Raw genomic sequence first — 11,641 nt, forward strand, 5'->3', positions numbered from 1 at the left:
TAAAGTTGCACCTTTAGGCATCATGAACACACATTTTAAAAGAGCCAAACAAGCAGCGAGAGCCATGAGTGTAACTTTGCGTGTGAACACTGACCGGGTCGAGCAGCACCGTGTGCACATCCTCCCCGTAGCGGTTTTTCAAGCAAGGGCCACAGAACTGACCTTTGACCCCCACACATAAGCCACTCCGACACACTGTCTTGGTGTCCAGAGTCTTCTGTCTGCACTGGTGACACGAGCTCCCCTGGAGAAGAAACAACAAGAGTCCCACGTACAAACGGACCTGCTGACATCACACGAAAGGTGGAAGGTGAGGTCTCACGTTGTCTTTGTCCCAGATTTTGTCTTTGCTGCGGTATGCAATGTTGTCCAGGTCGTCCTCGGTGATCTCGTCCACAGATTTCACCACATACTGACTCTTTCTAGAAATATAGCTCCTCCTCTTTTTGGGCCTCTCTCCTGCGAGTCCCTCGTCCACCTGAGCAGGTAAACGGGTAACAGGTAAAACCACGAGCCTCCAACATGAGACCACATTTCTCTGCTTTAAAGGAAAAATTCACAAACCGGCTTCAATCGAAACATTTAATGAAAGGTTTCCTCACAACAAAATCCAGTGATTATAACCAAAACAAAAGTTGAAATAACGCCAAAGTGTGTGTTACACATCATACCTCCATCAGTCTCTTGATGTCCACGGTTCTGGGACTTCTGTGAATAGGCTCACTTTTTTCCTCTACTGCAAATTTCTCAGGAGGACGAGCCTTCCGGGACGGGTTTCTCCTCTCCGACCCTACGCTGGAGGCAAACTTGCGCTTTTGCGGCGTTCCCTTCTGATGAACTTGTTTCTTCTTCTGTCCAGAAGCAACACAAACAATAAATAAGCACTGATCGTTTATGCCGTATATGAGTCATTCTCAAACTGTGGTACAAGCGCTCCCTCTAGTGGTACAAAGGAGATGTTTTGGTAACAGCAGTGAAAAATGGTGACCGCCAAAAAGACCAGTGCTTCCAGTTTACTTCCATCCTGCAGCAAATGGAAACTGCTGGAAAAGAGGTGTGGTGAAGAGTAATTACTACTTGTCCACTCTTAAATAAAAGACATATTTGCCCTATTTCATGTACCTGACTTTTGTATTAGAGCGCTCTGATTATCACCTGTTTCACTGTCATAAATTAATTAGCAGGATGAACACACAACAGATGGCAGTAGGGCTCCAGTAGTTTAAACCAGTGGTTCCCAACCTTTTTCCCAAGGGACCCCGTTTTTTACCAGTAAAATTTTTGACGACCCCCTCCCATTCTCTCTTCCAGTACTAACAGTATTAAGAAATGATCAAATTGTTCAACCACATTTTAATATGGTTTGATTCAATAGATAACAGTAATAGTAGGCTCCAGTACAGAACAAAGTCATTAACAAGACCAAACAGAGCATAATGTGCTTGACAGTTTGTATTACTTTTCTGAACACATTGTTTCTTGTAAACACTGATAAATCAATCATTCCTTTCAATAAACATTTGACACATAAAAAAATACACTGAGCAAAATGTACTTAAATGTGTATATTACTGTTTATACTAGATTATTTACTGTAAACGCTGTGATTAATCAACCAGTCCTACCTTTAATGAACTTTTGACACTTGAAAATACAACAGTGAGCTGAGCAAAATGTTCTTAAAAGTGTGTTACTCTTTCTGTACTAATTATTTCCTGTCTTAATATCAGTAAACTTTTCACTCATGAAAAAAAAGTGAGCAAAATGTAGGCTATAAACAAGTAATAAATGAAGTTTTAACCCCTTAAAGTGGAGAGGTCCTGGCGACCCACTGAGAGGCTTTGGCGCCCCCTTGTGGGGGTCGGGACCCCCAGGTTAGGAACCACTGGTTTAAACGTAAGTCCTCTCTGCTCACCAACCCATTACACCACCACAACATGTAAAACCCCTGCTCCTCTTCACATCTATGATGACCCAAAAAAGCACACATCACCCTTCTGTTCACTGAGCTCCAGTGACTACCCTTAGCCCCCCGCGTCAAACGCAACCACCGACATTAGCCTAGAAAGTCCTGAATGAAACGGTCATCGCCTAGCGGTGCCGACACCACGCTCATGGCCATCCAGACGCTGTGTCGTTCCACGACATTAATGCGTGCTGCCAGGATGGAGATGTCTCTGTTTATCTTTAAAAGTCAACATTACTCATAACTTTAATGCATTCGCAGTGGTCTCTAGTAGAAATTAATGCCTTGTAGGTCATTCTCTGGGGGAAAAAAAAACTTAAGAGGCGCCTGTTAGAGGACGTAGAAGTCAGCCAGAGGAGAAAGTAGCTTCAGACGGCAGGATTTGGAGTCCCATTTCCTGATATTTGGACATCTCGTCTTGGATTGGCTATCACCAACCCCCTTTGCTCTGCAATGTTGATGTTTTATCTCTACAAACAACACAAGCCTGAAGGAGATGTGCCGCCTTGTGGAGTAGCTAATGCTAGCGGTTAGCTTCTACTAGTAGAGACGTTCTCCGCTGTTTCCTGGACACTAAACTAAAAACGGGAGACAGTGAATTTGTTTTACAATTGGTAACCAATTAGTAACTAACCCATCTCTTGAATTCTTTCTTCTATGGATAAAGGGCAGGCATGTACTACTGCATGTTACTATTGGAATTAAAACTCAGAGACTAGACTGGATATGAAAGGTTACCAAAACACTGCTGTAGATCATATAATCATTCATGTAGAATAATAGGTCGCTGTAAACAACCATACTTCCGTCACCTGAGGGGTTGTGGGAAGACTCAGGTCAGCAAACAGCTTCGCCAGCTGGAAAACAAAGAAAAGATCACATCAACTGAAGCAAACAAGAGCTGATGTCATCTGTGCAAGTCCACTACCATGGCTTTGTTTTCCTGGATGTTCTTGTCTCGTTTTGTTAGGCAGTGAGACGGGACCTCTCCTTCATCCTCCTCCTCCTCCTCTTCCTGCTTCATCATCTGTCTTCCTCTCAGTGGACAAGGATCATCTTTGATGGGCATTTTAATCTTGTCTTTTCTTTCACGTTTGGGGGTGGGCAGTCTTTTCATTGGAAACCTGAAAGCAGACAGTAATTCTTAAAAATAAAAATGACACCTGCAGCATCTGCTGAATCCCATTTTTGATGGAGTTTAACACAAACTTAAGTGCAACTAAAAGACTCCTCCTCTTTGGCGGGGGGGCCTCCTCTCCATCTGAGTAAAAGCGAGTGTTGTGATCGCTGTCACCCCCCAAATCCACCTTCAGAAGAAAACCCAGAGGGGAAAAGCATGAAGGTTTTCACTTCTCAGTCACAAGTCTCGTTTTAACAAAATAGCATCATGGGTAGTACTTTGGTCTCTTCCAAACAGCCTCCGTCTTCCTCGCTGAAACCTTCAAATTCCTCCTCGCTGTCTGACTGGCTGAACAGGTGAGCCAGCTCAGCGGTTATAAATTTGGATTTGAATGTGGCGGCCTGTTGAGACATTAAAACAATCATGAACTGATCAGATCTTTACACCAGAGGGAGACCAAGTCCACTGCATCCTCTTAAAAATAAGGAATAGGCTTGTAGTGCTTTCAGAGCTTCTGATTTCATGGGTTGCCAGGAAAAAGCCTTTTCCATGTAAGCACTTGAAATCGTATATTGATTTCCAAAATGTTTCTGTAACAAATCCTTTGCCATTGTATAGCCACGCTCCAGAGCCGGGATTATAAGGCCCGTCTAAAATGCAAAGTTTGTGGACACCTCCATCCTACTGTGCTTCATATAAAAGGAGAAACACCGGTTGAAACAGTGGATACTTCCAACCAGTTAATTTGACCCAAAACATGCGGACATACAGGGGCCGGTAATGAAAAGTGTGTGCTGTCTATCTTACCAGTAAAGGTTAAAAGCACCAAGGTATAGGGCTGCACGATATTAGGAAAACCTGCGATATTCGGTAACAGTGCTTAATATTGCGACATCGATATTACTCACGATAAATGAACAAATACTAAAGTATGCAGTGTTGATGTCATCTGGCATGTGACGTCTGCTCTGGGTTCAAAGCAAACAAAAACTAATGCATGAATTTCATTACAACATAACATTTTTATTGCAGAAATATGCAGCTGCACCTGCTACTGTATTAGCAGCAAAACAACAAGCTGCATGCATGCAGTTTCTCAGTGACTTTAAAACATCACCTCCACCATAAAACTTTTTCTGATGCTCCAAATACAGAAAAACATCCCTTACCAGGGTTTTTTTTATAAATAAAAACAATCAGAAAATTAGTTTAAATGTTAAATAGCAAATTCTCTCATTGCTATTGAGCATTTTCTCCACTTATGTGGTTATGATATAAGGCTGTTGCTGTAATTGGGAAGTGAACTGTGCTGGGCCAAACTAGGAGAACATTAAGATTTTTTGAGGGAAAGACAAAAACAATTGTCTACCTTTCAGAAGAGGAACTGGCAAAAAACTACATGGAAAATATGTGGAAATATTTGTTTTTAACCCCAAATTGAACAAGTTTACCTAGATCTTAAAAAGCAGCTCAGATGATGAAACTGCAACTATGATTCTGATAACAAGCTAACAAATTGAACTAGCTCCTGTTAAGATAACCGGCTAGCAGAGCTTCTGACTGACAGTTTATGTGCAGCAGCAAATCAACTATCCTGATTAACAAGGTTATAAAAGCTCATAAAGGAAAAATCACTTTGATGTGTGGGGGAACTTTTCCAGGCCCTCTTTAGCAGGGTGGGACTGGGAGGAGAGTGCTGCTGTAGCCTTTTAGCTGGAAGCTAACCGGAGCCTGGGGCTAACACGAGCGACATGAAGGTGGGTTGATTCACCGGCACATGTCGGAGTCAGCCCGGTAAAAATGATTAACGACACCGAGCGGAATCACGTTCACGTTTGAAAGCAGCTCTGAATCCAGGAACCTCAGCACAAAGTGCGTTCGTTGCTCTGAGCCAGCATGACAAACAAGGGAACAGCGCCACAAACTCTGTTCGGGTGTTGCTTTCCAAAAGGGTCTATGTAGGGGGCGGGGGTATTACGTGAACGGAACCATCTGATTGGCCGCATGTCAGAAGGACTACATTTGATTGGTCAAATAATACGTCCGTGTAAAAAACAGAGCTGGTTTACAAAAAGCTGATGTATGACACAGATGGAAATGTTTGAACCAAACATTTATCGCTGTTTTTGCCGTCTTTTGCGATGGGCCTATCGCACGTCCTGTTATCGCGATGACGATCATTTTTCGATAAATTGTGCAGCCCTACCAAGGGAAATGAAATAATACACACCTATGCATTTTTGGATCCTGGAAGCTCAGCCACATTTTGTACTGAGCAGCTGATGCAAAGGTTGAATGTTGCTGGTCGGAAAACCAGCTTCCTGTTGAGCACGATGGGGCAAAAAACAGTTATGCCAACACACCTATTAAATGGGAGGTATCTGGCCGACACAGTTATGACTTCTACAGTCTTTCTGAAGTCCTCGCACAAGTGAAAATGCCTGTCACTGTTGATAACATGATGACAAAGGAAGAACTGACAAAATGGCCATATTTATCAAAGGTCAATTTTGCAACCATAACAGCGGATGTGGACTTGCTGATTGGAACCAATGCGTTTAAACTGCTGGAACCCTGGGAAGTCATTAATAGTTGTGGAAATGGTCCGTATGCTATTAAGACAGTTTTAGGATGGGTGGTTAGTGGTACACTGAATGGTAACAGTGATATCTTAAAAGATGAACCTCTCACAGCCACAGTGAACAGAATTTCTGTGTACAAATTGGAAGAAATGTTGGCAAACCAATATAAGCATGAGTTCAAAGAGAAAGTCATGGAGGGGAGTGAAATGTCCCAAGAAGATCTCCAGTTTATGGAAAGCATGGATCGTTCAGCAGTGTTGCAAGGGAAGCAATATTGTTGAAAGTTGCCCTTTAAAGACAAAGAAGTACTTTTACCAAACAATCTTGCAGTAGTCAAACAAAGGATGCAAGTTTTGAAGAAAAAAACTCTTGAAAACCAAAAAGCTGCACCAAGGGTACATAGAGTACATGGATACAATCTGCAAAAAACAATGTGCAGAGCAAGTACCTCACCAAGATCTGCACTGTGAAAAAGGAAAGGTTTGGTACATTCCGCATCATTGTGTTTTCCATCTGAAAAAGAAATCTCTTTGTGTGGTGTTTGATTGTGGTGCTACATTTCAATGTGTATCCTTGAACAGCAAGCTGTTGCCTGGGCCAAATCTCACAAGCTCTCTACTTGGGAGTTTTACTTCGATTTAGAAAGGAGCCAGTTGCCTACATGGGTGACATTCAAGCCATGTTTTATCAAGTGAAGGTTGCAGAAGAAGACAGAGATTTTCTTCGCTTTCTCTGGTGGCCAGAAGGAGACCTCACTCAGGAGCTCTGACAATATCGTATGGCTGTGCATCTGTTTGGCGCTACATCATCTCCAAGTTGTGCAAGTTATGCACTAAGAAAAACAGCAGATGACAATCAGTCTGAGTTTCCTGAGGAGGTTATTCAGTCTATAAAACAGAACTTTTATGTGGACGACTGTCTCAAAAGTTCTCCCACCGAAGAAGAGGCAATCCAAATGATAAAGGACTTAAGCTGCTTATGTGAAAAGGGCGGTTTTGTGTTGGACAAGTGGAGCTGCAATAGCAGAACAGTGCTACAATAAATTGCAGAAGATTTCAGAGCCAAGAGCTTAAAGGATCTGGACCTGGAGCAAACAGAACTTCCTGTTGAAAGGACCCTTGGCCTTCAGTGGTGCATGGAAACAGACACCTTTAAGTTCAAGATGGAGATGAAACATCAATCCTTTACCAGGCGTGGTATGCTGTCAACTATCTGTTCGGTGTATGATCCACTGGGTTTTTTGGCACCGATTGTTCTGCTCTCCAAAATAATGCAGCAAGAACTCTGTAGGAGACGTTGTGGATGAGATGATGATCTACCCAAAGACATCTCACACCAATGGAAAAAATGATTGGAGGATCTGGAACAACTGACTGCATTTAATGTAAATAGATGCATCAAGCCAGTGAAGTTTGGGGAAATCAAACTTGCACAGTTACACCACTTTACTGATGCAAGTGAACGAGGATACGGAACTGTAACCTACATTTGGATGTTGAATCCAGAGGACGACATTCAGGTTACCTTTCTGCTCGGCAAAGCCAGAGTAACACCATTAAAAGCCGTTACTATTCCAAGGTTGGAACTGACAGCAGCTGTTTTAGCTGCCAGAATGGACACTTGCTGAAGATGGAGCTCAATTTCCAACTGGAAGCTTCAGTTTTTTGAACAGATAGTACTTCGGTACTAAAATATCTGAACAATGAGGACAAACGCTTTCACACATTCGTGGCCAACAGAATTTCAACCATCAGAGAAGTGTCAGAACCTTCACAATGGAGACATGTCAGCTCTAAAGACAATCCGGCTGATGGTGCGTCAAGAGGAATGAAAGTCTCAGATTTCTTGGAAAAGAACAACTGGTTGAAAGGACCTCTGTTTCTTTGGAGACGCCCAGAAGAGTGGCCCGAACCAGTTTTGGATACATCATTGGATTGTAATGATCAAGAAGTGAAGGAGGCAACAGTGAACACCATTAATATAGGTCATGACAATAGTCCCACAGACCAGCTCATCTTGTACTTATCTGACTGGAAGAAGCTCAAAATAACAGTTGCTTGGTTTTTGAGGTTGAAAGTCAAGTTGCTGGCCCAAAGTTGTTCAAAAAAGCAATTGCAGGATCAGTCAAAGCAGACCACCAGTCAAATGGTTACAAAAAGAGGTGCTTTGACATTGGATGATTTGATGGAATCAGAACTTGCAATAATTCGTTATTGTCAGCACCAAAGATTCAGCAAGGAGATTCTTTCTTTGTCCTCAGGAACAAGGATAGTAAGTCGACAAAGTTCAATTTATAAACTGAACCCAGTTTTAGAGCATGGGTTTCGGAGAGTGGGTGGAAGATTGAGCAGAGGATCAATGCCTGAAGAAGTTTAACATCCATATATCCTCTCCAAAGACCAGCACATCTCTACTCTCATCATCCGACATGTACATCAGAATCTAGGTCACAGTGGACGGACTCATACACTGTCAAAGGTGAGAAGAAGATTTTGGATTACCAATGGAAATTCAGCAGTAAGAAAGATCATTGGTGCATGTAGTTTCTGCAGCCGTTACACTGGAAGAACAATGGAACAAAAAATGGCTGATTTGCCCAAAATTAGGATTCCTGATTTGCCACCATTCACCAACACAGGAGTGGATTACTTTGGACCTTTTGAAGTAAAGAGAGGAAGATCTACATGCAAGAGGTATAGTGTTATCTTCACCTGTATGTCCAGCAGAGCCGTTCATCTGGAAGTTGCTGCCTCATTAGACACTGATGCATGTATAAATGCTATAAGGCATTTTATCAGCAGAAGAGGACAGGTGACACATTTGACATCTGATAATGGCACCAACTTTGTTGGTGCACAAAGAGAACTGAAGGAAGCCTGGGCAGCATTGGATCAGGACAAGATTCAAGGATCCTTGTCACAGGTTGAGGTACACTGGAGTTTTAACCCACCAACAGGCTCACATGGTGGTGTGTGGGATCGATCCGTTCAGTGAGAAAGGTTCTCAACTCAGTACTACATCAACAACGGTTGGATGACGATGGACTTCATACAACATTTTGTGAAGTAGAAGCCATTTTGAATGATTGACCAATCACAAAACTCTCAGACAATCCCAACGATCTTGAACCTCTAACACCTAATCATCTTATTCTTTTAAAGCGTAAACCTGCTTTTCCACCAGGCGTGTTTGAACCTAAACATCAATACATGAGAAGACGTTGGAAGCAAGTACAGTATCTTGCTGACATTTTTTGGAAAAGATGGATCCATGAATACTTACCTTTACTCCAAGAGAGTCAAAAATGGAACGCAAGAAAGTTTGGTCCCTGGAGATGTGCTTGTGATTATGGATCCTTCCGCTCCACGTGGCTCTTGGCCACTTGGGAGAGTTCTGAAAACCTTTCCAGATAAGAATGGATTGGTACGTTCAGTCAGGTTGCAAACAAAAACCAATGTTTTGGATAGGCCAGTGACAAAACTTTGCTTCGTTAATGGGGTATAAATTGACCTTGATCATTATGGTTGCTCCTACTCTATTTAGTTTAAATTGTTATTGACAATAACAATTAGGGGCCCGTGTGTAGGAGCCAAATATGTTGTTTCCTATCTTTGGTCTCGATGTTTTAATTGATATGTGGGCGTGTCATTGTTACTGGTCGGAATAAAGGTAGTGATGTCACTGTTGGCGTCAGGCACTATTCCGGAAGGGCAAACAGATTTTTGACCGCTGTGGCGTGAAGACGTTTGAATGGGAAAGTAAGCTAATTACTCCCATCATTGTTTCACCTGGAATGCAATAAACATTAAACAAGAAGCATTATCATAACAATTCCACACTTAAGGCTGTTTTTTAAGTAATTTAATTAGTCAACATCGGATCAACACAGAACGTCAACCAGGTCCCGGTCTAGCAGCCTCAGAAGTTCAAGTAATGGACTTGACTTCTACAACATCCACAGAGAAAACATGTAAAGGAGGGAGATGTTTTTCAGCTGAAATAAAATCTAGACCATCAGGATGAACAGAACTTGTTTTTGAGTGTTAACTTACAAACCATCTCAACCTAAAGGACATCCTCTTGCTGCAGGCCTGCTGTGGCAGGACCAATATTGACTACGTTTACATGCAGCCAATATCCGGGTTATGATCGGGTTAAGGTCGGTATTCGGGTTTCTGAGTTGATCAGAATAACCCGTTTACAAGCATAAATAGAAAGAGTTACCCCTAACTTGCATAACCCGATTTAAATGCTGACGTTGGGGTAGCGTCAAGACGTATGGACTACGTCCAGACGCAATATGCGTCATTTCCGGTTCTTCTTGTTCCGGTATCCGTGAAAACAACAACATGTTTCCCAGTTCGGAAGAGATAGCGACCGCGTTTGTTTGTGCTTTAGTTTCTTCGTCACTCCAAAAGTGTGGTGCTGTGCCGTGACTCGCCATTTTGCTCCCAACTTGTTGTTTACTTCCGGTGTTCTGGCGCATACAAGACGTCTCGCTACTCAAAAGACCAAGATTCCTTGCGAACAGAGCATGCGCAGAACACACACTTTGATGGGGATATCCCGATATGCGTTTACACGACCAAACATTCGGGTTAGAAAAGGGTCACCCCAGGTGTAGTAACCGGGTTTTTAAAAACCCGGTTATGAGCATATCCGGGTTTTTGGTGGTGTTTAAAAGGGCCTGCGTAACCTGGTTATTGTGAATATTCGGGTTTTAAAAGGGTTACTGGCTGCATGTAAACGCACTCATTATAGTGGAAAAGAAAATCAACTTATCCCTCTGTTGTCCTCAGTAGCTTCACTCTCACATTTCTGACTATAGGTTATAGGTTTCTGACTACATACATACACATATATATATATATATATATATATATATATATATATATATATATATATATATATATATATATATATATATATATATACATACATACACACATATACATATGGTTTTTGTAACACTGACACGTTTGATCATTTATTGCCTTATTAGGTGATAAAAATGGAATGTTTCAAGATTATATAAAATACCAGATTAAACAAACATAAAAGTGTAATTTTCCCAATTTAGTCTTTAAAGCCAACAGAAAAGACGTTTTATGGCACTTTTGAACAACAACGTGGTAAATTAAACCTGTAGGTATCGTTCGTCATTTTGTTTGTTTTTGTTTATAGCCTGCTCTGCTCTCCCTCCTGTGGCCTTTTACATTGTACTGCTGTTGAAATACAGAGATGATCTATGACCTCTTCGCTTTGAGCACGTGTCTAAAAGTAGCTAATTATTGACAAACTAATAGAGATTTAGGTGTAAAACAGGTTTACAAAACCACTTCAAACGGAGTTTTAACATGGTTTCTTTGTGTGAGCAGAAATTATCTTCGACCTAACACAGAAAAGAGACATTTAAACCATCTGTTGGTGCACGTACCTTGGCAGTGAGGGTCATTTTATCCTTTCAGTTGTCAAATATCGAGCAAAAGTTTGAGCTAGTGTTCATTGAGAGATGATTTAAAAAGTAACTGCTGAAGCGAGTCGGGGACCACAACTGTAGAGGAGTTTATGGTGGAAGAACTGCGTGTAAAATTATACGTATTCTTCCTAAAACCATATATTTATCACATTTATGCGATAAAACATTATTTATAACCGATCGTATAAGTTCAACTTTAGATATTCTATTTTCATTAAGTATTTATCCTTAGTTTCTCTATTGATTTCCCCCTACTCTCATAATGGTATGGTCCATCTTTTCGCGCGAAAGCAGCATGTGGGCGTGTCAAGCTCCGTTTTCTCAGGTTCACTTTGGCCCATCACTCGAGAGATCACTACCTAGCTGCAGACGCAGCCCCGACAAACCACGCCCTCATATGCCTGTTGAGCTCCCCCGAGCTCCCCTGGTGGTCAGAAAAGGGAAATACCTCAATAACGGCAGCCCTCCCAGCGGGCGGGGAAACCTGAGTCGGA

General features: G+C 41.9%; 1 protein-coding gene across 2 annotated transcripts in view; it reads right to left on the minus strand.

Moving 5' to 3' along the window:
- The window catches only part of cdca7b (cell division cycle associated 7b), a 28,399-nt gene extending 17,148 nt beyond the window's left edge, over positions 1 to 11,251 (minus strand). The window contains exons 1-8 of one of the 2 annotated variants that reach the window (XM_015955881.3): positions 11,106 to 11,251; positions 3,365 to 3,487; positions 3,176 to 3,273; positions 2,895 to 3,090; positions 2,779 to 2,823; positions 672 to 848; positions 323 to 478; positions 95 to 244 (exon numbers count right to left, since the gene is read on the minus strand). In XM_015955881.3, the coding sequence (XP_015811367.3) occupies positions 95 to 244; positions 323 to 478; positions 672 to 848; positions 2,779 to 2,823; positions 2,895 to 3,090; positions 3,176 to 3,273; positions 3,365 to 3,487; positions 11,106 to 11,123 (963 nt within the window). In that variant the 5' untranslated portion in view covers positions 11,124 to 11,251. Of the gene's footprint in view, positions 1 to 94; positions 245 to 322; positions 479 to 671; positions 852 to 2,778; positions 2,824 to 2,894; positions 3,091 to 3,175; positions 3,274 to 3,364; positions 3,488 to 11,105 lie in introns of both variants that reach the window. The other variant, XM_015955880.3, reaches the window with a different exon arrangement.
- Positions 11,252 to 11,641: the final 390 nt, after the last annotated feature.

The sequence above is a fragment of the Nothobranchius furzeri genome, chromosome 11 (genome assembly GCF_043380555.1).
Source record: "Nothobranchius furzeri strain GRZ-AD chromosome 11, NfurGRZ-RIMD1, whole genome shotgun sequence".
NCBI lineage: Eukaryota > Metazoa > Chordata > Actinopteri > Cyprinodontiformes > Nothobranchiidae > Nothobranchius > Nothobranchius furzeri.